Consider the following 23,128-nt stretch of genomic DNA (forward strand, 5'->3'; position numbering starts at 1 on the left):
ATGTACTGGCTTAGAGAAGCACTTCATGGCAAAAAGAAAAGGACATATAAGCAATTGTCAAATGCACTTCTGCTAAATAGCAACATGAGAACTAGCAAAAATAAAAATAAACAGAAAATAGCATAACCTGTTAGTGGTATTTGTAACAGTATTGGCTTCAGCATTGGTTGTTCCACTTCCAACTTTCTTCGGCATATGATTTTCAACTTTCTTCACCTCTGTCTCTTCGCCTTCCCAAACTACCTCATTTACTAATATTAGCATAAATGAAAAAAAATTTATGAGAAGATATACTCTTTTGAATTAGCACTACTATTATTGTTTGCTTCATTTTATTGCATGTAAGGGGGAAAGGGGGGTACAAATGTACAAACACCAATTTCTGCATTTCTCATAAGAAAGAACGGGCAATGAAATTATCTAAATTGATGAACTGACAGGGGGAAAAGGAAAACAGCACTCTTGGAGAGAGGCTAGGCATTGGATTTACCTTCTCCTCCATGGTCATCGATATGTGTTTTTATCATCTTCCTCCTTGTACAAGCCCAATTATGCCTGGCCCAAACTAAATTACCCAAGCCCAATTTACATCAAACCCTAGCCCAAATAATAAGCCCATTTGCTTAAGATTTTTCAGCAACCTTAGCCTCCTTCAGCCTCAGCCGCCGCATGCCTTTTCTGCCGCGTGCGCCACCACCGCTCAGGGCACCAACCACCGGCCTCACATGCCTCTGACACACCTGCAAAGAGAGGAACACGCGAGCAGTAAAAAAAAAAACAAGAAAAAAATGACAAATAAAAGAAACAAATAGCAAAACGATAAGAAAAATGGATGTAAAATATTGTAATCCGGCTTTAAAAAGCGAAAAAGGATATCCCTTCTCTGGGGTACGCACACTGAAAATACAAGGCAGAACAGAAACTTCGAAGGTTTTCAATCTTTCATTAGATATTTTCGTTTCTTGTTTCTTTCATTTTTATTTTATTTCTAAACACAAATCTTTTAAATAAAAAGAAAGAGGAATAAACTTACCTGAGTGGTCCTACGCTCTACCGTCGCCAAGGGTGTTTCACCGGCACCAAGGGCCTCAAAACCTTTCAAGGTTTGGTCTCGGCTTTGGCGGGTGCGTCGGTTTGGTAAAAGGACCAAAGCGTCCTCTTTTATTTGTTTTTTGCCACGAACAAGGGCTAAAAGGGCCATTTAGCACCTCTCCGACCACCGTCCATGGTGGAGGGGAGGTGGTCTGGTGGCGGCGCGATGATGGGTGCATCACCCTAGCAGAGAAGAAACGAAAACGAAAAGGGGGGAAAAGAAAAAGTTTTTGTTTTTTTTCTCTTGGAAATTCAAAGAGGAACCAACAAAATAGAAAAAAGAGGAACTTTTTTTGTTTTAAGTCATATGGAACGGTGCCGTTGGTGTACTGGGGGTTGTGAATTCTCCCTAAAAGGGATATTTATGCGATTGGTCCTTCTCCTTCGCAACCCCCATTCAATCAAGCCCATTTTTTGTCTTCTTTTGTTTTTAAAATTTAGCCCTCGGATCCTGTTTAGTTTTCGTTTTGATCCCTAATTAACTTTCCAATATTTATACTTTTAAACCCCGAATTTTAATTCGTTTTTAGCCATGTCCTAAATCTATTTAATTCATCTATTAACCCTTTCTTAAATGTTTCATTTATATGTTATTTCAAATATTTTATATGTTATTTATTTACACCTATTCTAGCTTATTTTAATGTACTGTTTATTCAAATTCTTATTATTTATTTTAACCTGCTCTATGTATATTTGTTACCTTAATCTATTTTATATGTATTATTTATTTTTTATTCCTTACCTATTATATATATACATATAGTTTATTTCAAGCTTTTTATATATTTATAATTCTTTAAAAATTGTTATATATTTATTTCAAATTATTTTATATTTTAAATTATTGTATATTATGTATTTCGGATAACTCTCTTTATATTACCTTTGAACTATTAACATTATAAAACATATTTATATTGTCTATTTTTAATTCTTTTACGTATTATATATTTTAAACTTCTTATTTATTACCTTTAAATTAAATTGTATATTATTTATTTTAAAATTATTTTATATACCTTATTTTAGACCCATTCTACTTATTCCATATTTTACACTTTTATTTGTATATATTTATCTATTTTAAAATATTTCATATGATTTTTTTATTTGCTTTGTATAATATAGATTTTAAAATTCTTCTACATTATTTATTTTAAACTCGCTTTATGTATTATTCATTTGAAATTGTTTATTTATTTACTTTAAAATTTATATAAATATATATTATCAAATTTTAAATTATTATATCCATTTTTCATATATATATACATACTAGTTATTTCTTTGATGTCTCGTATATTAACTATTTTAAAAATCTCTTTTACACATACTCTATTTTTTAATTTATTTTGTACATTGTTTATAGTAAATTTCTTTTTCACGCTATTCATTTTAAATTCGTTTGTTATTATTCGTAAATTTGTTTACATTTTATGCATTTAAGTTTGCCTTATATCTTTTACCATTTAATCCATTGGCTTTTTTAGTTATCGACGCTATTATTTGAATGTTGCATGATTATCGCTATTGCATGTATGTAAATTTGCTTACTCACGTTCATATTATTGCCATGCACTTGTGGAATATTTTATGCGTGGATCATTGTTCTATGTCATACCATATTTTATTTCATATCTTTGCCTCGCGAATTAAACCTCAATGTATTTATCCAATAGATCACCTTATTTTAACCTAGATAAATAACACATGTTGCTTGAATATTGCATTCGCTACTATTCAAAAGCAAAATTTTCCAAATAAGGCAATGTCATGCATTTTGAAAATTCGAGAAAATCGTGCCCTAACTTACTGAGCTTCGATCCTTTTCTCGTTGATTCTAAGTAATCGAATACCCTTTTTAAAATTTAAAATAAATGAGGTTTAAACAAAAACTAAAGGCAAGCTTACTCTCGAAATTACGATGTGTTGTATCCTAACTTATTGGACGTGACATCTTGTTACTTCGAGATAAGGAAGCATTTTCCATTTTGATTTATTTGAGTAATTTTAAAATAACAATATAAGGAGGGATTGTATTTTAAATTCTTTTTGAGTTTTCAATTTTCGACACTAAGACACCAATTAATCAACTAGGTACCAATTTTGGGCGTATCGAGGGTGCTAATCCTTCCTCGTGCGTAACCGACTCCCGAACTCATTTTTCTGAATTTCGTAGACCAAAATCGTTGTTTTAATAAAATTAAATCATTTATTAAAAACAACCACTTTTTGAGGTGACCCGATCACACCTCGTCAAAAAAGGATTGGTGGCGACTCCCGTTTTCATTCTTTTTTAAAATCCAAGTCGACCCCGTTTTCATCCAAAAAATGGTGTCAACACTCCTTTTAGGTGAATTGGGTGCAGCATCAGTCACTTCATCCATCTTATTTGGAGCAGTGTCAGGAAGCTGGCTCTCAAGCTTAACCACAGAATTTCTACCATTTGTGCGTTTGCTGACAAGTGAAGTTTCTTCCCTCAATGATATATTGGGTTCTCCATCAGTCATTGTCTCTTCCTTAATATTTACTTCATCCTTGTTTGGCTTGTCTACAATTGAATTGGGCCTCTCTGGAACCAAAGTTTTAGAATCTTGTTCTGAACCTAAAAGTGATTTCCTTTCAGGGGGATCAGGTGAAGCTAGATTGACAGCATCTTCATTCTCATCTTCATCTGAGAAATCAAAAACTACCCTCCGCTTCTTATTGCCTTCACCATAAGAAGCTCTCCTGAAATTAACCTCATAAGCGTCAAGGTCACTGTTCTCGTCTTCTACTGCTTCACGAGCACAAATTTGTGCATCTGCAGTTCCTAGTAATTTAAAAGGAAATTACAAAAATAAGAAAACCAGCCAGCTATGAATATAAAAGAAAAGAAGAAATTTAAATAGCAGAAGCACCCAAGTAATGAGTCTTAGGTTGATGAATACAAGTTTGCTTTATAATTTATAGAATGCACTTAAAGAAATTCATATAACAAGGAGTAAACACACCATTGAAATTTTGGATGGAATCGCAACCAACTTCTGGCACAGAACTGGACTTTGGTTTTGTACATGCACGACCCCATAAAGTTGCTAATGAACCTTCATTTCCAGTGGAGCTTTTACCATTCTGATCTTTGTTTTTATTAGAAGGCAAGGAAGTAGTTTTCTTTTTATCAGTAGAAGGCTTGACGGCCAGATTATGGACTTCACGAATACCATCGCTTTTGACATCTTTTACCATAATGGGAGTATGCTGAGCAACTTTTGAGCTTGATTGCAGAACTTTATTTTGTTGAGATGGTAAAGCTGCGTTGGTTTGAGAAGAATTCTGTTTGGATGGTCCTGAGGTTCCCGCACTATCTGGTTGTGCAGCAGCAACCCTTGCAGTAGTTCCATCAACATTGCGCTTGACAAATGAAGCTGAAATCCCACAGAACCTGAAGAAAACATTAAGGATAAGATATACACATGGCAGACAGATGTAAATATTCATCTGATTAAGGAACTATCATTTTACTTTCACCTAGATTTTAGGACTATATGAGCTGACTTCATGTCTCTTGACTCAACCAACCCCTCCCATCAGCCCCTGCCCCCAAACCAGACTATTACTCTTGTGTGGTTTTCTATTCCAAAAAAGTGTCTGTAAACAAACAGGCTACTTGAACCTCCACTAAATGTATAGATAAGTAACTAAACATCTGAATGGAAACTACAAGGACCAGAAAAAAGTGATTAACACGGAGGAACCACTAATGACATTGAAATATAATTCTCTCCTTGTGCTGTGATGATCACTTTACGGAAGTAGGATACCTATTATCTCTCAAGCAATTATCCACTGGGGCAGGCCGCTTGAAGAGCTCTTCAGCTTGTAGAAATTCAGTATTCCAAATTGCAGCTGGGTCCTCTGGAATGCAAACTTGCACACTGTATACATCAGCTCTGCAATTGCCATCATATTCTTGCTTGGCTTCTGCAAGAAATTCAGGAAAAAAGAATTTCCATTAATTATTTACCTAATTTTGATATCCCAACAACATAAATATTATTATGGCATAAGAAGACAAACATCTAGAGGATTAATATAATATACCAAAAACCACCTAAAGCATCTTAAAACACTGATAAACTCAATAGTATATTGGCAATATTGAAAATGTACTTGATACATCTCTCTTCACATGGAGGAGGCATGGTTTGATAAAAGGTAACTTCTAAGTAAAAGGAAACTGATATGAAGGAAGCTTTCCAGCAATACTGAAAATGTTGAAGTTAAATAAAATGTGAAAAGCAACTATCCTGTTTCTTGTATATAACTGTACTTAAATTTGCATTGTACAGTTGTAAATGCTCCTTCATGAGCCTTAATTATGAAACAGGAATAACAGGTCAGTTAGTCAAGTGAATGAAGATTTCTCAGAAAATAACTCTCTTCTTTTAACGGGGAATATATATAAACTTGGAATTATAAGAGAAAATCATGAGGAAGAATGTAGATTCAAGTTAGCATTATAGATATAATGGATATCAACAGTTGAATGAACTACAATCTACTTTGACCATGACTACCCTACTATATGTGGTTCATCTATTCCAAGAAATATGATCCTGCAACTTTTACACAATCACACATGTAAAGGCTATTACACCCTAACTGCAGATGTATTAGAATAAGTAGAACCAGATGAAATTTCCATGGGAAGTCTAACCTGAAAGTTTATGTCTTGATACAAGCTGAATATGATAGTTTGATGGAGAGTTCTTCAACCAGCCAGACAAACTATATACAACTTCTAATCCACTTCCATGCTTTTCAACAAACTCAGCAAGCAATCTAAGTACAACTATCGGTGAGTTGGAAAACATTATCTATATGATTCTTGATGTACATGGCTACTTAAAGTGCATGGAAACTTTAACTACATTCTTGGCGGGAGAATTTTACCTCTTTGCAACGTTGGATGAGACCAGAAAATGACGACTCAACCACTTGTAGGATACCTGAAAAGAAATTCACTTTGAATGTGAAGTCCTTGCTTTGAACAAAAATTCTAGCCTACAAATAAAAGGAGAGAATTTTCATTGATCTGAATTATCATAGAGTTCCTCTAAGACAATTTTATTTAAGCATATAAATCGGGAAGATAATACAAGGAGAGGCCAAATATGGTCCTACTACATAATTTTGTATTTATCAAAATCTCCATTCAAACTGCAAACAACGAATCACTTCTTCCAAAGACTGTACTATACAAAGCCTCCTTGGAACAGAATTACCATCTTACCAAATCGAAATACTCTAAAGAAAAGTTGTAAATTCTGTTGGTTTTACTTTAAAATTATCATCTTCCTTTAATCCCCAAATCTATCAAATAAAGAAACAAACAAATAACATGAAAAAGGGAATAGGAAGAAATTTCCTGCTAGTTACATATGTAATCAAAAGAGACTCCATTTAAAACCCCGACCCAAAAACCAATTGATGCACTAAAAAGATCAGTAAAAAAAAGCAAGAAAATGGATAAAACCCGTGAATTTATTACCACAAGAGGAAAAGAAAAGAAATCAAAATTTGCAAAAGAGAATATTACTATTAGCAAAATCCCGGAAGCAAACCAACAAATTAAGCCAATACGAAAGTAAAGTAAAAATAAAATCTAAGATAACAGAACTTACGACTTGAAGTTTATCGGAGACGAGAGCTTGGATCTCTTCAAGAATACCTAGGGTTTCAATTTGGGTCATTTTCTTTTCTTTTTTCTCTTGGGACGGTTTTGAAATCTGATTTGGGAGATTTTCCCTCTAATAACGGCTCTAACTTTCCCGCCATTGCTTGTAGCTACCTGGAAATTAACATAGGGATACCAGTGGTTAATGTTTGCACGTGACTATTCGAATTTGCACGTGACTTTGTGGGGGCGCAAGTACCTTTCTGTCGCCGATTATTAATGTAAAAAAAAAAAACTCAACTTTATAGAAACAAATATATATTTATATATATATAAATTATTATCTTTTATATATAAATATAAGTATCAACCTTTTCTTTTTTAAGAAAAGCATCAACTTTATTTTAACAACTTTACCCTCTAAATTTTTAAAATTAATACACTTTAGCTATCTTAATAATGTAATTCATTAATTTTTAATTTAGTCACTAAATTTTAAATTAATTTTTTAATAAAAATTAAAAGAATTTTATACATTTAATATATTTAAATTTATATTTAATGCATCAAGAATATCAAGATTATAACATATTATCAACATAGGTAAAAAAAATATCAAAATATGTCGAAAATTAGAGGTGTGCATGGTCGGGCTACCCGGCCCGGCCTGAAGGCCTTCCCGAAATGTGGGAGGATTTGGGCAAAAATATAGGCCCGAAAAATGGGCTTGGACAAAAAAAAAAGGCCCGTTTAAAAAATGAGCCGGGCCTCGAGTAAGGTATTTTTAGCCCGGGTCCGGCCCGAATTCACTAAATGACAAAAAAAATCTATATTTTTTTTTTATTTTTGAATGCTATTTTCTTGTTGTTTTCTTCATATTTTGCTACCATTTTACTATTATGTTGCTATTATTTTGTTGGATATTGTATAAAATTTATTTTATTATTAACTTTTTTATTATTTTAAAGGCATTTGTTAATTTTTTTATTATTTTATAATCATTTGCTTGTTAAGTTGCATTTATCTTAGTGTTACTTAAGTCTACATATTTTTCAAAATTTATTTTCAATTTGTTGGGAAATATTTATTTTGATATTTTTAGTATTTTTGATGTATTATATATATTTAAAAATAATAAAAAATAATATAAAAAATTAATACGGCCGGGCCGGGCCAGGCTCGGGTTTTAGTATTTTTAACCGAGTCGAGCTTGGGCAAAATTTTAGGCCCGGCCGGGCCCGAGCCCAATAAATGAGTATGATTTTTTAGTTAAACCCGACCTAAACTCGGCCCGGACCATGAACACCTCTATCGGAAATACATCATTGTTTTTTTCAAAAGAGTGAAAGAAAAAAGAAGAGATTGTTTATATTTAAAAGTTGAAACTTGATTTAACAAAAAAAAACAAAAACAAAAGACAAGTTATTTTACCACAACACCATTCACCAATTGATAAAATACTTTATTTTTAAGTTCAAAACCGTTAAATTGCTCAATAGTCGGCTGTTAACTTAATTATATGTTTTTTTAACCATTAATTTTATTCCATATTTCCATGTCATATTGTAATTTTGGGTTTAAAATAGTTTTTTTAATTATAATATGACATGAAAATGAAGTGAAATAAAATTAATGGTTAAAAAAAAACATATTATTAAGTTAACAACCACATCAGCGTACTGTTACCAATTTAACAGTTTTGGACATTTATGTAAATTACCCTTAGCATGTCATAAACCGCATCAAATACAAATCCATTTCTTTTTATATTTATCTCACACAAAAATAATGTATTTAAGCTTAAACCCTATTTCTATGGTAAAGTATTCAAGCTTATTCATAACACAAATAAGAATAAACGTAGCAAACTTTATTTATCAACTACACCTACTCATATGATAAAATGAGTATGACTTCAGTGGCAAGCATCCAGTCCGTAACTTATATAAATGAAGAGAGCAATCATATTCAGAACTTGAACAAATCACAATGCAAATACAACGTCAACAATATACATATATCCAACCACGTACATCTTTAACTATGCAACTCAATCAAATCCGAGCTTGACGTTGTGTAAAGATGTAGACCTCATCGAAACCCCTCCTACAGCATTCGAATTCACAAACATGCCAATCAGCTTACATTCAAAAGGATGGTGTCCTAATAGTGTCAAAACTTAAAAGGATTGATGTATCAGCTTACCCAGCTTTCCCACAAAACGTGGGGCTGTAATTATAAATAAGGTTGTCAAGCACTTTTTGAGCAGCTGGCCTATTCAGCGATCTCCTAGCCTCCCTGTACCAGAAAAAAAGAAAGTTAAATTACCTCATCTTCCAAACAGATGAAGGAAAGAGATGGTACTTATTTTTTATAATTTGGGTACGGCAAAATGATGTTGGGGTTTGAACTCAAATTCTTATGCCAAGAACACAAATATCTCACCACTAGTCTGTCACATAATTAGAAATATGCGTTTTCTTCCCTTTCCTCTTTCATATATTCGTAAAACTACGGGCATTTCATTCTCAGCCAGAAAAACTACTTTGTAGTATAGCATGCTGAAAATGAAGTTTGCCTATTTCCTTTCCTTCTCCTTTCATACTAAACTGTTTATATTCTTATATTGTTTATATACTAAAATTTATCAAATTTCCTTTAAACATTTCTTCCTTACATACGCTCTAGGACGATGCAAAGCATATCCACATGGGAACAGCTGCCAAAAACTTAAATAATATGCTGAAGTGCAAGATTGTGTCTCACTCGAATATAACAAACGCTCAGTTTGTTGTTGACTAAATTGTACGAATATAGAGAACTATTAATAACTTCCTTATTTAACATTCCTAACCTGATTAAAAAGTTTGCAACATGTTGTGTCACTTCAATGGCGTCATCTGAGTGTGGAATCATAGGCAAGCCCCATTCAAAAGCATTTTTCTGCAAAACATATGGTCAGACTATTCATAATGAAATGGAGTGTATTGGTGGATCATAGAATAACACTACAGTTTTGCAAACAAAACTAAAAGGAGTAAGAGAAACAGAAGCAGAGATACACAAAGAAGTAAATAAGGAAAAAAAAGACAGCAATTCCTCGTAGTAGTCATAGATATGATTATTATTTAACAAGAAAAATTACAAGTGTCATGCCAAACTGTACTGAGGCATAAATATGACGATGATCAGATAACACTAAAAGAGGTACCTCTGGATGCCACTGGAAGGCAGTGACAGGATAGCCATGTGCTTGCGCAGTGGAGACATATACCTATTATTAACACTTCAATAGAAATAAGGACATTTAAAGCAGCCATAAAATGTAATGAGATAAATCAAGTTAAGACATTTCCTATGGCATAGTGATGGTAAGATTCAGAACCTTGTTATTTTTATCTGTGCTTGTTGTTAAGATCTTGAAGAATCTGGACAGATTTGGAGTATTTTGAAGCTTCTCTGGCGAAATGCCATACTGTTACAATGAGACATTCATTTTAGGCAATACTAATTAGCTTGTACATATAAACATAACACAGACAATGTGCCACAGAAGAGGGTGGCAAGGATTCTCTTAATAAGCACATGAAAGAAAGATAACTTTTGAATAGGGATATATTATCTTTAACTCTGAAGAAATGTTAGCATCTTTCTTCTTTAACAGGTCTCTACTCTTAGCACGACATCTTGCCAGTTGAGTTTTCTTCTAAGTTAGGCTTTTAGAGACCAAGAATGAGGTTCAAGGAAATCAAATTACAGATTAGGAGAACAGAAGGCATGAACAATTTACTGTGCATTAAAATACATTTCATCCCTCAAATAATAACCTGCACAAGCTAACAAGTAGGAAGCTGTTAAAAGTGCCAAATAGAGGAAACAGGCAACCAGTGGCAATAAAATTGAAAAAAAAGAATGAAAACATTGAATAAATCAGAATTTAGATCCTTCATTATCAGTTCATGGTTTTAGGAATGATCCAAAGAGGACATACTAGAGAAGCAAAAGACAAACAGTTACACGTTGTGCAACTAATTTAAAATATTAATGAAAGGAGCCATGAAACTCACACGATGGTTTTGCATGACTAGGCAATCTGTGCCAAGCTTTTGCAGCAAATTTGGAGGAAATCTGGCAAAAGAGAATAACTATCAAGCTGTAGAAGTGTGGCACTCACTGGAGCAATGAACAAATAATTACACTCACTATAAGAAATCAGATAAGCTCTCACATAAAAAACGTCAACCAGGTTGGGCTAAGTAGAAAGTTTGTAACAATATCGTTCTGCTACTAACTTGGACCAAACTATAAATTATCAGCTTAAAATCACCTCATTTTTGCTACTGATTGAAAGGTTAGATATTATAAATGGATATACCTACAAAATTCATAAAGCCTTTTGATGATAAAGCAAACAGGAAATTAAGGTTTATTACTGTGCTCAGCTATTGCTATTTATCAAAGGTGTAACTCTGAAGTTCAGAGAAGTATTTATTAAACTCTCCTCAATCAAATAAGAACAAATTCAATGACACTAATCAGGAAGCTAAACAAGCACACATTTATTCTCTTCCTATTTAAGTGTTAAACTTGTTTATGGTCTTCACTAAAAGCTTCAGGTGAAGTCTGGTTACTGTACCAATTCATTGCCATGTGCCTACGGTGCAAGCAAAAGCTAACAAGAAAAGTGGTAAGCCATAGTACCAAAGTTTCACACCAAATATTATGCTATGGTCATCATTTAACCTGAAGAACAACTTCAGGAAATCTCATGCAACTAGTTGACTTCCTTTTCTCTATCCTCATGCAATAAAGTCCTTATTCAAATAGTGAAATGGAGAGATCAGTCTGACAGAACATAGACTGCATATGTATTGCAAGCCTCTTTCCCTTCTTAGCAGCGCATACAGAGAGGCTTTTGTTACTTCAACACGTCAACAGTTGTGAACTTTCCGATAAAGCATCTAATGCATGACCAGCAAAACATATTTGAAATATAAAATACTTAATCCTCCAAGGATAATAATTTAAAAACTGAGCAAAAGCATCAATAGAAAAATGGCACCAAAATCAAACAATACTAATGTACCATGAAAGGTAATAAAGGTTTCGTACCTTTGAAATACTGTTCCTTCAATATTAACATTTTCCACAAATTGGAGACTAGAGGCTTGATTTGATGCAGAAAATGGTTCAAGAATATTTTTGTCCTATCAGCAAGAAGAAAAAAAGTATGTATTCATTAAAATAAGATTTTGTTAAATTTTTTATAATTCAACAAAGAAAATCCTTACGTAAAATAAGTTATTGGATACAGTAGTCATGGGTAGATTTAAGCTAACTTGAAATGAAGTGATTTCTAAAGAACCAGTAGGTAAGATTTTGAGATTTCAAATTTTTGAGATTTCAAATCCATTAGAAAATGTTTTCCAGCAAGGTCAACCATTGGTTTGGATGCCACAAACAAGGTAACCATGACATCCTAACAGATCAAATTCTGCAGTTTTCACAATATGATGAACATGCAGGAGTTGCCATTATTTAGCCATGTTAGGCCAACAGTAATCTTTCACAAATGGAAATTATAGAGTTCCTTAAATCAAGAAATTTAAAAACGTCTCATTTTGTCATTTTGCCATGACGCATGAATGAATATTAGTAGAGAAAGTCCCAATAGTGAACAAAAGTTAACTACATCAAGAAAAGCCATATAAACAGATAAAAGCCTGAAGAATATAAATTGTTTTTCTTTTTTTAAAAGGAAACAGATAAAAAAATGTCAGATAATGTGAGGTGCTTACTTCGCTGATAATCATTGTTAAAAGTTCAAAACCCAAACAAATGGCATATAACGGGAAATGATCTCCCCTATCGTTCTTCTCTATAACTTTCTGCAAAAACACAGAATAAAAATTTTACATGCAACCCAAGGAAATTGGAAATATAAAAACATTTGAAGCATAAGTTGAAGAAACAATAGACTTGCCTGCTAACACCAATCTCTTGCCTATATTTTTGTCTTAGTTTCGTTTGAATTTCATAAAATCAAGAAACAAACAAATATAAATATAAATTACCTTGAAAATCTTTTTAGCAATATCATAATACAAGCCGTATTTAGACCACCCTCCTGTAAAAAGCACGCCATTAACCAATTCAAGCTTCTGCAATATGAAGGTGGAGAAGAGACTTAGCAAGCTGACAGGCTTTTGGCAAAGGAAGGCAACAACTATGCTAAAGTAGGTATCATAGCATCATAACACTGTCTAATCATAGCAAATCAAAGCAAGGAAATGAAAGGCATATGCATATGCAATCAACCAAGCAATCAAAATATCATTTCAAATATTAAGGTACTAAAGAATATCCAGAAAATGCAAATAAGCTAAAATTCGATCCTTCGCATAGACGGTAAGGAGATTGCAACAGCTGGTAGTATCCTAATTTTATGATTTAACAAAAACGAGAGAATTTTTTGTAATGCAGGAATAGCAAGCATTTTTATATTCTTACATTTAATTAAGAGGAAAAACTTATTATGAAACAAAATATTAAAAATCACAGTATCGAATTTTACCTAACAAAAAGAAAATATTTTTCATGACCAGATAAGTTATTTAAGATTCGAAATCAGGAATTTTTCTTTCCAAAAAATAGATTTACCAAAAAAAAAAAAGACCGACTGTCTATTTTTTTTAACCGAATTTTGAAAAACACACACACCCCCAAATATTCAAAGTCAAAATTCAGCATTTTTACAAGGGAATGAGCATCATGATTATTACCTGGAAAAGAATCTCTTCCGGCTCATTATAAATAAGAGGAATGATTCGAGCCCCAGCCGCTTCCACGAACTTCACGTACGACGCAGCTATGTAGGAAGCGTTAGTATCATTGTTCAGCCTCCCCGACGCGCCGTCTCCTGGATGACTCAGTATCCCAATCACAGGCCGATAATATAGCTTCGGGTCAGCATTCGCGCAACTCGAAAAGGATATTAGTGAATCATCGGCCGAGCCGTCGCCGCGTTGACTCGGGAGGAGGAGTCCAGTTGAGGTTTGAGCTTTAGCAAGGGATAGTTCTTTGGTGAGGCAGAGGAGGATGGGGACAAAAAAGTAATTCCACATGTCCAGAGAGGAGGAACAAGAAGAGGAAGGGGAAGGCACGGTGTCGTTTGCAGGATCGGAGGATGAAGGGTTAGAGCCAAATAAGGAGGGCATTTTGGAGAACTGAAATATAAACAGAACGAAAGAAAAACAAAAGGAAAAGTTAAAAATTGAAATCAAGTCCTTAAAAAATTTGGAAGGAAACTGTGCAGTTGAAAAATAAAATTGTTGGTAATTACAATCAATTTCATCTAGTAATACATTTATTATTTATTATAAAACAACTCGAAATTCGCCGCGCAATATAATATTTAGTAATTGAACTTGTTATTTTTACTAATTTGATAATTATTTTTTTATTTAATTTTTTATTTAAATTTGATATTTTTTCTTAATTCGGTAATTAAATTTAATATTTTTTCTTAATTTAGTACTTAATATTTTCTTTGTCCTCTTTAATATCTGAATTTGATTTTTTTTCTAATTCGGTATTTAATCTTTTTTTTTGTTCAATTTGGTACATTGACTTGTAAAATGTTTTACAATATATTAACAATGTTAGACTTTTACAAATTTGTAAAAATAATCAATGTATGATAGGCATGTGGCAAATAACATGACATTTCTTTTTTTATTTTAAATTTTAAATTACTTATCATTTTATTTATTCATTTTACTAATTTAAAATAATGAATTTTTTTTATTTTGGGTTTTTAAAACTCTTGTTTTCTTGTTCAATATTAATTCATTAAGCATAATTCAATGCCTAATTTTTTTAACACAAATTTTAATAATACTGACGATATTTTTGTAGCACGCCGTTAGTGTTTTGGGTAAATTGTATAGCATTTAATAAGTTTAAGTACCAAATTAGAAAAGTGACAAATTTAAGTATCAAATTAGACAAAAAATTAATTACCAAATTAGAAAAAAAATCAAGTTGAGATACTAAATGTTATACTAAGTCTTATAAAAATAAAAATATTATAATAATAATTTTTAAGTAAATAAAACAAACTTTATCTAATATTATCTCCATTTTAAAATTTTAATACACAATTATAAGTTACTTTATTTTCCATACTTTGATAGTTAGTGTTTTTTTTTAATATTTTATTATACTTTTACCCAATTTGTAAGATCTAAAAATTTAGTAACAATTTACAAAATATTTTCTCATTATTTATTAAACTTATTTTTGAACCAAATTATTTATTGAACTTAATTAAATAAAAAGTTGTGTAATATTTTTTTAGCTAGGTATCTAATTTTTTTAACCCAATATTTAAAGTACCATTATGGACCGCATGTAGTATTTTTAATTATAAAAAAATATTATATTTAATATTTTATTTCCTCTCTCCTTATATTCATATTCTTCCTTTCTTATTCCTTCATTTTATCCCTTTTCTCATTCATCTTCATTCATGCAGGTTGAAGGTTTTCTTTTTCTCGTTAAGCAAATGACATGAAATTTGGGTTTTTATTTTGATGGAGGAAAACCCTTTCTGGGTTGAAAACTGTGAATTTTCGGACTCCAAACTTGAAAAACCTATGGCTACGCTTTGACAGCACCATTTGTGGAGGAGGTGTTCAAGCAAAAATCTTTTATAAAAAAATGATAGGGACTTTGATATTTTTCAAAAGAGTTATTTTTTTAATTGTAAAAAAAAACAAAACAAAGAAAACTGTGCTGGGGTAAGAAAAAGAAAAACAGACCTGAAGCTGGAGAAGATTGAAAGGGTGTTTGTTTATATGCACAATGTTCAAAAAAATATTCATGTTTTTGAATTATTTTCCTTCTAATTTTATAAAAAAATTATTTTTACCTATACAATTTCATAAAATTAGTACAAATGATCATCAAAATTATGCCTACTTTATCTGAACTTAAATAGTGCTTATTGATATAATTAAAAACAGTTATGCGACTGATAATAATATTTTTGAACTTCGTTTTATACATAATTTATGTATAAAAGACTAACAACTTGCATGGTCAAAATTATTTCTAGTGATCTTAACAGTTTATCAACTATTAAATACCTAACTAATCATACTTGATCTTTATTTAAAGAAAATGCTTATCGAAGAATAATTAATATAGATTCCCATTACATTTATTGTAGCTAATTTTTCTTTTTTTTTAAAAAAAATCACAAAATGCAAAAATAACTATTAATGAACTTTATAGGAAACAAAGCATATGTATACATATTTATCAAAGACATTGCTAGAAAACAAAGCTCATGCTTATTTTAGTCAAATTAACAACTGCCTGTATACATATTTATCAAAGACATTGCTAGAAAACAAAGCTCATGCTTATTTTAGTCAAATTAACAACTGCCTCTTCATCGAACTCGTTCCATATCCCTTAATAACTTCTCTTTGATCTTCTTTAACTTCATAACAATCTCTTTCATTTGAAGCCTCTCATTTGGTAACTCTACACAACATTCTAAGCCAACTTGCAAAATGGATAAGGCATAATGCTCGACTTTTAAATCTTCCCTTCCAATGGTGCTCAACAACTTGGGATCTACAACTTGATTTAGCGAAGCTGATATCGACTCTATCACCCAACTCTTCAAGGTTCTTTCTCCTGCAAACATTTCATCTGTGGGCTTTTTTCTTGTGATGATTTCCATCAAAAGAATACCAAAGCTATACACATCACCTTTTGTCGAAACAATTCCTTCGACTCCATATTCTGTGTATGAATTTCAAACAACATTATGAATATTCAAAGATATCTTGATAATGAAAAATTCCTATAAAATATCTGAAACATTATATGCTTGCCTGTTATAAAAGATATCTAGTTGCTTCCCAAAAAAGTCACATTCAATATGTTTGAAACTCAAATGTTATCAGATATGATTCCTTTTGTTATGCAGATGCTACACTTACATTAGAAATGGAAAAATAAACATGGAGTTTGATTAGAAGTATCACCTGGTGCCATATATCCAAATGTTGCCATTGTCATGGTTTGTATCATTGAAACCTCTTCACTTAAGAGTTTTGCGATGCCAAAATCACTCAAATGCGCAACCATATCTTCATCTAATAGAACATTGTTGGGTTTTAAATCACAATGAACCACGGGTGTTGCATTACCGTGATGGAGATATTCCAATGCAGATGCAACATCTATCATTATGTTCAACCTTTGTAGGATATCCAAATATTGGGTGTTGGAATACAACCATTTATCAAGACTCCCATTAGGCATGAACTCAAGCACCAAGGCTTTGAAATTAAGATCATTAGAGCAACTACTTATTACTTTGACTAAATTTCTGTGACGAGTGTTGCGAAGAACATCACATTCAACATCAAAGCTCTTAAAAGCTCTTTCTAACTCTAACTTGAAGACCTTTACCGCGATGATCGTCCCATCCCAGAGAATCCCTTGGAATACTGAACCATAACTTCCATTACCAAGCAACCTACTATCTTTGAATCCATCAGTAGCTTGTCGAAGCTCGTGGTATGAAAACCGTCTCCATGTTCCTAAAGGTATCATGTCTTCTTGAGTTGGCAATTTGTCTTTCCTCCTCCTATTATGCAAGATAATGATTATCAGAGCCACAACCAAAATTGTGGAGACAGTTGGCAGAGCTACATATATTATGAGTTTCAGCTTAGTTTTTGCCTTGGAATTTCTAAGAGGTCTAGTTTTGCAGTTTGGAACATGAAGTCGAGTTGCACCACACAAGGCTTCATTCCCCTTAAATGATTCGATTGTGTAGTTTCCAAATGATCCTCCTTCAGGAATTTCTCCTTCAAGTCTATTAAAAGAGACATTGAAATATTTGAGATAACGGAGTTTCTCTAAGGATTTGGGAATCTCTCCAGATAGATTATTTCTTGACAAGTCCAAGAATTCCAAACTCAATAATTCATCAAAAGACTCAGGAATAGAACCCATGATTTTATTATTGGATAAGGAAAAATGAGTGAGGTCTTTGAGATCTGTAACTCTAGTTGGGATATCACCTGAGAACTGATTGTTCGACAAATCCAAACTAGTCAAAACTTTCCATTTTCCAGTGTCAATTGGCAGTGGACCACTTAGAGAATTTGAAGACAAGTATAGGATGAGGAGATAGTTAAGCCTTGTCAACGTGGAAGGTATTGATGAGGAGAACATATTGGAGTCGAGAAATAGTTTCCTTAATGAAGCAAGATCACCTAGGCAAGTAGGTATTGGTCCAGACAATTTGTTATTGGTCAAGAACAAGAAAGCCAATTTGTTTAGATGACATAACTCAGATGGGATGGATCCTTCCAACTTATTATTTTCAAGAGAAAGACTTTGCAAGTCTTCCAATACACCAATTGTAGTAGGAATCTGTCCTATCAATTTATTGCCTCCGAGCTCAATGTTTATCAAGTGGCTTAAGTTTCCAATTTCACTGGGGATGCTACCTCTGATGTTGCATGAATAAGCAGAGAACCGTTCAAGAGAACTTGAGAGATTTCCTACCAGTCTTGGAAGTTCACCACTAATAAGTGGGTTGATACCGAAAAGAATCTTCTCCAAGACTCTACAGTCTGTCAAGGAAAAGAGAAAGCTCATTCTTGAGGAAGTTAAATTATTATTCTCCAGGTAGAGAATCTTTAAATTTCTTAGATTTCCCAGATTATCAGGAATGGACCGTAAAAAGTAATTACTAGACATGACAAGAAGAGTAAGCTGAGAGGCATTGGAAATATACATTGGGAACGAGCCGACAAGGTGATTCAAACCAAGATATAATTTCTCCATGTTTGGAAGGAAAAGGCCCATGTTTGATGGAAGATGGCCAGAGAGTTGATTTGTTTCCAAAGAAATTATCGTTAGAGTTGAAATATTAAATACTTGTGGAGGAATAGAACCAGCAATATTGTTAGATGTTATAGTCAACACTTTTAGATTCTTTAGGTTGCCAATCTCATGTGGTATTATACCTGCCATAAATTTTACCAAACAAAAATATTAGACAAATATGGGGAAGGAAAGAGTTTATATATATTTTAAACATTATAAAAAATTTAAATTAAATTATCTAAAAATGTGTACAATTATGTCAATTAGTTTTTATAGAGCTCTTTCAAATATCAAAGTACTTCAAGTAATTTTAAATTGAAATTTTTAGGTCTAAAGTCGAAACAAGTTAAAAATATAGAAAATAGTGATGAATTAAATCATTAAGAACAAACATTCACAAGTTTAAGAAAATGAAAATAGATATTATTTTTCTTTTATCTGAGTTGATAAGTTTATTGTTCTAAGAACATAAAAAAAAAAAGAAAAAAAGGAAAAAGAAGAAATGTACTATTCGCAATGACTGAAAATTTTTATAATTATTGTAAAATAATGAAAACACATAATGCTACCTATACTAATAGAAATTAAACCTATCAGTAAAAGTTGCAAATTAATAAAAATAGTTTGGAAATAATCACTAGTATTTCACATCCTATTTCTCTCATCATTTTCTCGTAGTTTATTAGTTTATTCTTCAATCTTCTTTTGAAAATTTTTATTTAATAAATAAATTTATATTTTCAATCTCAATACAAGATTCATCTAAATTATTATATTCATTAACAAATGGTTAGCATATATTACCTTCAAAGTGATTCCGACCAATATAAATGTATTGAAGCATACTCAAATTCCCAATTTCTATTGGTAGGCTCCCCTCCATTTGGTTATACGATAGAGATAACATTTGTAACTCTTTGCACTTGAATAGGCTGGCAGGAATTCTACCAGAAAGCTGGTTAAAACTCAAGTACAATTCTTTGGAATTTGGAAGATGACCAAACATATCTTTTGGGATATGACCACTGAGATTATTGGAGGTGAAATCGATGACTTCTAGCAAAAACAAATCTCGTGGAACAAAGGGTATGAAACCAGAGAGCATATTATCACTTAGATCAATTATTTGCAACGAAGATATATTAAAGATGGAGGAGGGCATTGAACCTGAAATCCGGTTTTCAGACAAGACCAAGATCTGTAGCTTTGACAAATAGCCTAAAGAGAATGGAATAACACCTTTGAAGTTGTTGTGGTACAGAGACATCCCTCCAAGTTCAGTTAATGATCCCAACCATGAAGGGATTTCTCCACTGAAGTAGTTACTACCAAAGCTTAGATATTTCAGCCGATGCAAATTGGATAACTGGACTGGTAATCTGCCATAGAAACTATTGTTTGTGATACGAAGAAGAGAAAGGAATGATAAATTTCCTAAGTGAGGTGGAAGGGTGCGTACGAGTCCCAACCCAGTAAGGTTTAGAGCTGTGACTCTACGGTGCTTGGATCCACAACTTACACCAAACCAATTGCAAACAGGGGCAGAGGCTGACCAGTTAGTTGTCAAGACATTTTCAGGATCATGAATAACATGATCTTTTAGTGCTAAAAGAGCTGATTGATCTGTAAGTATGGTGGTTAATTTCATAGAGAAAGTAGGCATAGAAAAATGGAAGATGATAAGAAGAGCTAAGTTGAGGAAAGTATTCCCCATTTGAATTTGGGTGTTTATCAAGCTACCAACAAAGGCAGAACTGAGATTGCTAGACAGATAATTGAATGACCATACAACTTCTTTTACATAATATGTGTGTATATATAAAGGGGAGCTTATGTTGCAATTTCTTCTTGCAAGATTGCAAATTCTTTTAATGTGATTTACGTAGAAACTACGGAATTTATTATAGGATGTGATAATATAATTATGTAATTATTGCTTAAGAAACTTCTTTCTAAATTTCTTTTAATTCTTAAGAAATTTCAGGAAATAATATATAGTGTCGAAACCATTTTTAAATCGAGTTTTGGAAATTGGGAATCGACTTTAAGAAAAACGAAAATGGGAGTCGCCACCAATCTTTTTAGGTGTGATTGGATCACCTTATAAAATGTTTTGTTTTAAAACATTAATTTTGGTCTACGAAAGTCGAGAAAATGGATTCGGGAGTCGGTTACATACGAGGAAGGGTTAGCACCCTCTTAATGCCCAAAAATTGGTACCTAATTGATTATCAAGTGTCTTTAATGTCGGAAATTTGAAAGTTTTAAGATGCAAACCTCTTTTAATTAGAATGTCTCAATTTTGAAAATTAAGGCTTACTTATTTCAAACGAGTTAAAACATCACATCCAATAAGTTAGGATGCAAAATTTTAAAACCTTCGAAACTAAGCTCGTCTTTCGAAAATTTCTATCTCGAAACAACAAAACGCCATATCCAATAAGTTAGGACACTATGTTTTGAAATCTCGAAATAATTGTTTAAGTTTTGAAAACTCAAAATCACTTAGAAGGGTGCTTGACTATTCGAATTCAACGAGAAAAGTTGCAACCAGTAAGTTAGGGCACTACCTTTCTCGAAGTTTCCAAACATCAAGCATTTCCTTTTATTTTTTTTTAAAAAAAACCTTGGAATATTATTTTAAATAACGTTTTAGGATGACATATTAATGCATCATAAAGCATAGATTTACAAAATATTCTAACATTTCCATACAAACATAAATAATATCATTAAGACAAAACTAAATAACATGAACTTACGTTTAATAAAAAAAATCATACTAGGGTAAATATAAGATAATAAACAAATAAAAACATGAGTAAACTAAAAGAAAAACATAATACATGCAAAAAAATTATACAACAATATATATCATAAAATAGCACATAAAAGAAATAATTAAACATAGCATATAAAAAAATGAAACTATGCACAAATAAGATAAATGACATACACTAAAAAAATGAATAAATAGAACATTTACAAATTATAAAAATATAATGCAATAGTTCAAAATACATGAAATGATAATGTAATATATATACATGCATAGAAAATATATATTTGAAAAAAAACTATATAAAAAGGTTAAATATTATAATATATAAAATACATAATAAAATGTATAAAAGATAGGAATAAATATACATATTTGAAAAATGAAGAAATTAAAATAAAAAAAGGGTTGAAAAACTAAGATAGACGAAGAATAAAATAAGAACAAACCACAGAGAGTAAGAACGCAAGAGAGAGAGAATTTTGAGTGAATGCTCTCAAGAATTCTTATTGCTTCCCAAAACTCAAGTGATTTACAATGAAGGGAGAGACCTCTATTTATAGTTGAGCCTCCCCAAATCCAACGGTACAGATCAATTACATCAACGGTTAAGATTAAAGGATATCTACAAATTAAATCTCCAAGATTACAAGATCATATCTTCAAGATTGCATATCATATCTAAGATTGCATATCATATCTAAGATTGCATATCCTTAAAGATTATATTTCCATATGAGTCAAGCTTATAGATGGACCTTAAATCTTTTCAAGTAATGGGCGATTCCGATTGGGCCAAATTATATGTTTGTAATTTTGTATTGGACTTGGACTTTGTTTTATTTTTATTTTTTGGAGGGTTTATTATTTTAAATACTAAAATGGGCCGAGCAAAATTGAGTGTCTACAACTACCCCTCTTTGCTCATTGCTGTGTAACAGGAATAGACCAAAGACTATAAAAGGACCAATTTTGCCCGGGCTCGCCGAGTGTCGAGTTCTTGATCTTTGATCTTCTTTAAATGGCCTCTTGATGGCTTCAATTTGCTTCACTGCAACTCAGGAAGGCGATATCTGTTATCTTTGACCTGCTCCCCGTCTACTATAGAGACGCCAAATCTGTTATCTTCGATCTGCTCCCCGTCTAATACAGAGACGCCAAATTTGCTTCTTCAATCTGCTCCTTGCAAACTCATGACTGTCATGTTGATATCTTCGATCTGCTCTCCGTCGAACACAGAGACGCCAAATTTGCTTCTTCGATTTGTTCCCTGGCAATACAGAGATGCCAAATCATCTTAGATTTGCTTTAGCGTAAACACGTGAAAGCCAAATCTACTATGTCTTCGATTTGTTCCTTGTAAACACAAGGATGCCAAATCATCTTGGATCTGCTTCAGTATAAACATCTGAAGGTTAGATCTGCTATGTGTCTTCTCTCCGTCAAATATAGAGACGCCAGATCTGTTATCTTGGATCTACTTTGATGTGAAAACATCTGAAAGTCAGATATTCTATGTCTTCGATTTGCTCCTTGTAAACACAAGAATGCCAAATCATCTTGGATCTGCTTCAGTATAAACACCTGAAGGTCAGATCTGCTATGTATTCGATTTGCTCCTTGTAAACACAAGAATGCCAAATCATCTTGGATCTGCTTCGATGTGAAAACAT

At 32.3% G+C, this 23,128-nt stretch overlaps 3 protein-coding genes across 3 annotated transcripts; all 3 read right to left on the minus strand.

Moving 5' to 3' along the window:
- Window positions 1–3,138: 3,138 nt before the first annotated feature.
- LOC107917216 (uncharacterized) lies at window positions 3,139–6,916 on the minus strand. Its single transcript, XM_016846591.2, has 6 exons — window positions 6,762–6,916; window positions 6,031–6,086; window positions 5,795–5,919; window positions 4,899–5,058; window positions 4,089–4,519; window positions 3,139–3,907 (listed from the first exon to the last, which is right to left on the minus strand). The coding sequence occupies exons 1-6, from the start codon at window positions 6,828–6,830 to the stop codon at window positions 3,342–3,344; spliced, it is 1,407 nt and encodes a 468-aa protein (XP_016702080.2). The 5' UTR covers window positions 6,831–6,916; the 3' UTR covers window positions 3,139–3,341.
- A 1,687-nt stretch (window positions 6,917–8,603) lies between these two features.
- Window positions 8,604–14,100, minus strand: LOC107918036 (gamma-glutamyl hydrolase 2). Its single transcript, XM_016847532.2, has 10 exons — window positions 13,537–14,100; window positions 12,829–12,915; window positions 12,553–12,642; window positions 11,867–11,961; window positions 10,822–10,882; window positions 10,140–10,229; window positions 9,966–10,028; window positions 9,609–9,697; window positions 8,960–9,052; window positions 8,604–8,860 (listed from the first exon to the last, which is right to left on the minus strand). Exons 1-10 carry the CDS (start codon window positions 13,969–13,971, stop codon window positions 8,809–8,811), a joined length of 1,155 nt encoding a protein of 384 aa, XP_016703021.1. The 5' UTR covers window positions 13,972–14,100; the 3' UTR covers window positions 8,604–8,808.
- Window positions 14,101–16,211: 2,111 nt separating this feature from the next.
- Window positions 16,212–20,390, minus strand: LOC107917217 (putative receptor-like protein kinase At3g47110). Its single transcript, XM_016846592.2, has 3 exons — window positions 19,481–20,390; window positions 16,816–18,816; window positions 16,212–16,570 (listed from the first exon to the last, which is right to left on the minus strand). Exons 1-3 carry the CDS (start codon window positions 20,388–20,390, stop codon window positions 16,212–16,214), a joined length of 3,270 nt encoding a protein of 1,089 aa, XP_016702081.2.
- Between the last annotated feature and the right edge of the window lie 2,738 nt (window positions 20,391–23,128).

The sequence above is a fragment of the Gossypium hirsutum genome, chromosome A01 (assembly GCF_007990345.1).
Source record: "Gossypium hirsutum isolate 1008001.06 chromosome A01, Gossypium_hirsutum_v2.1, whole genome shotgun sequence".
In the NCBI taxonomy this organism is placed as follows: Eukaryota; Viridiplantae; Streptophyta; class Magnoliopsida; order Malvales; family Malvaceae; genus Gossypium; species Gossypium hirsutum.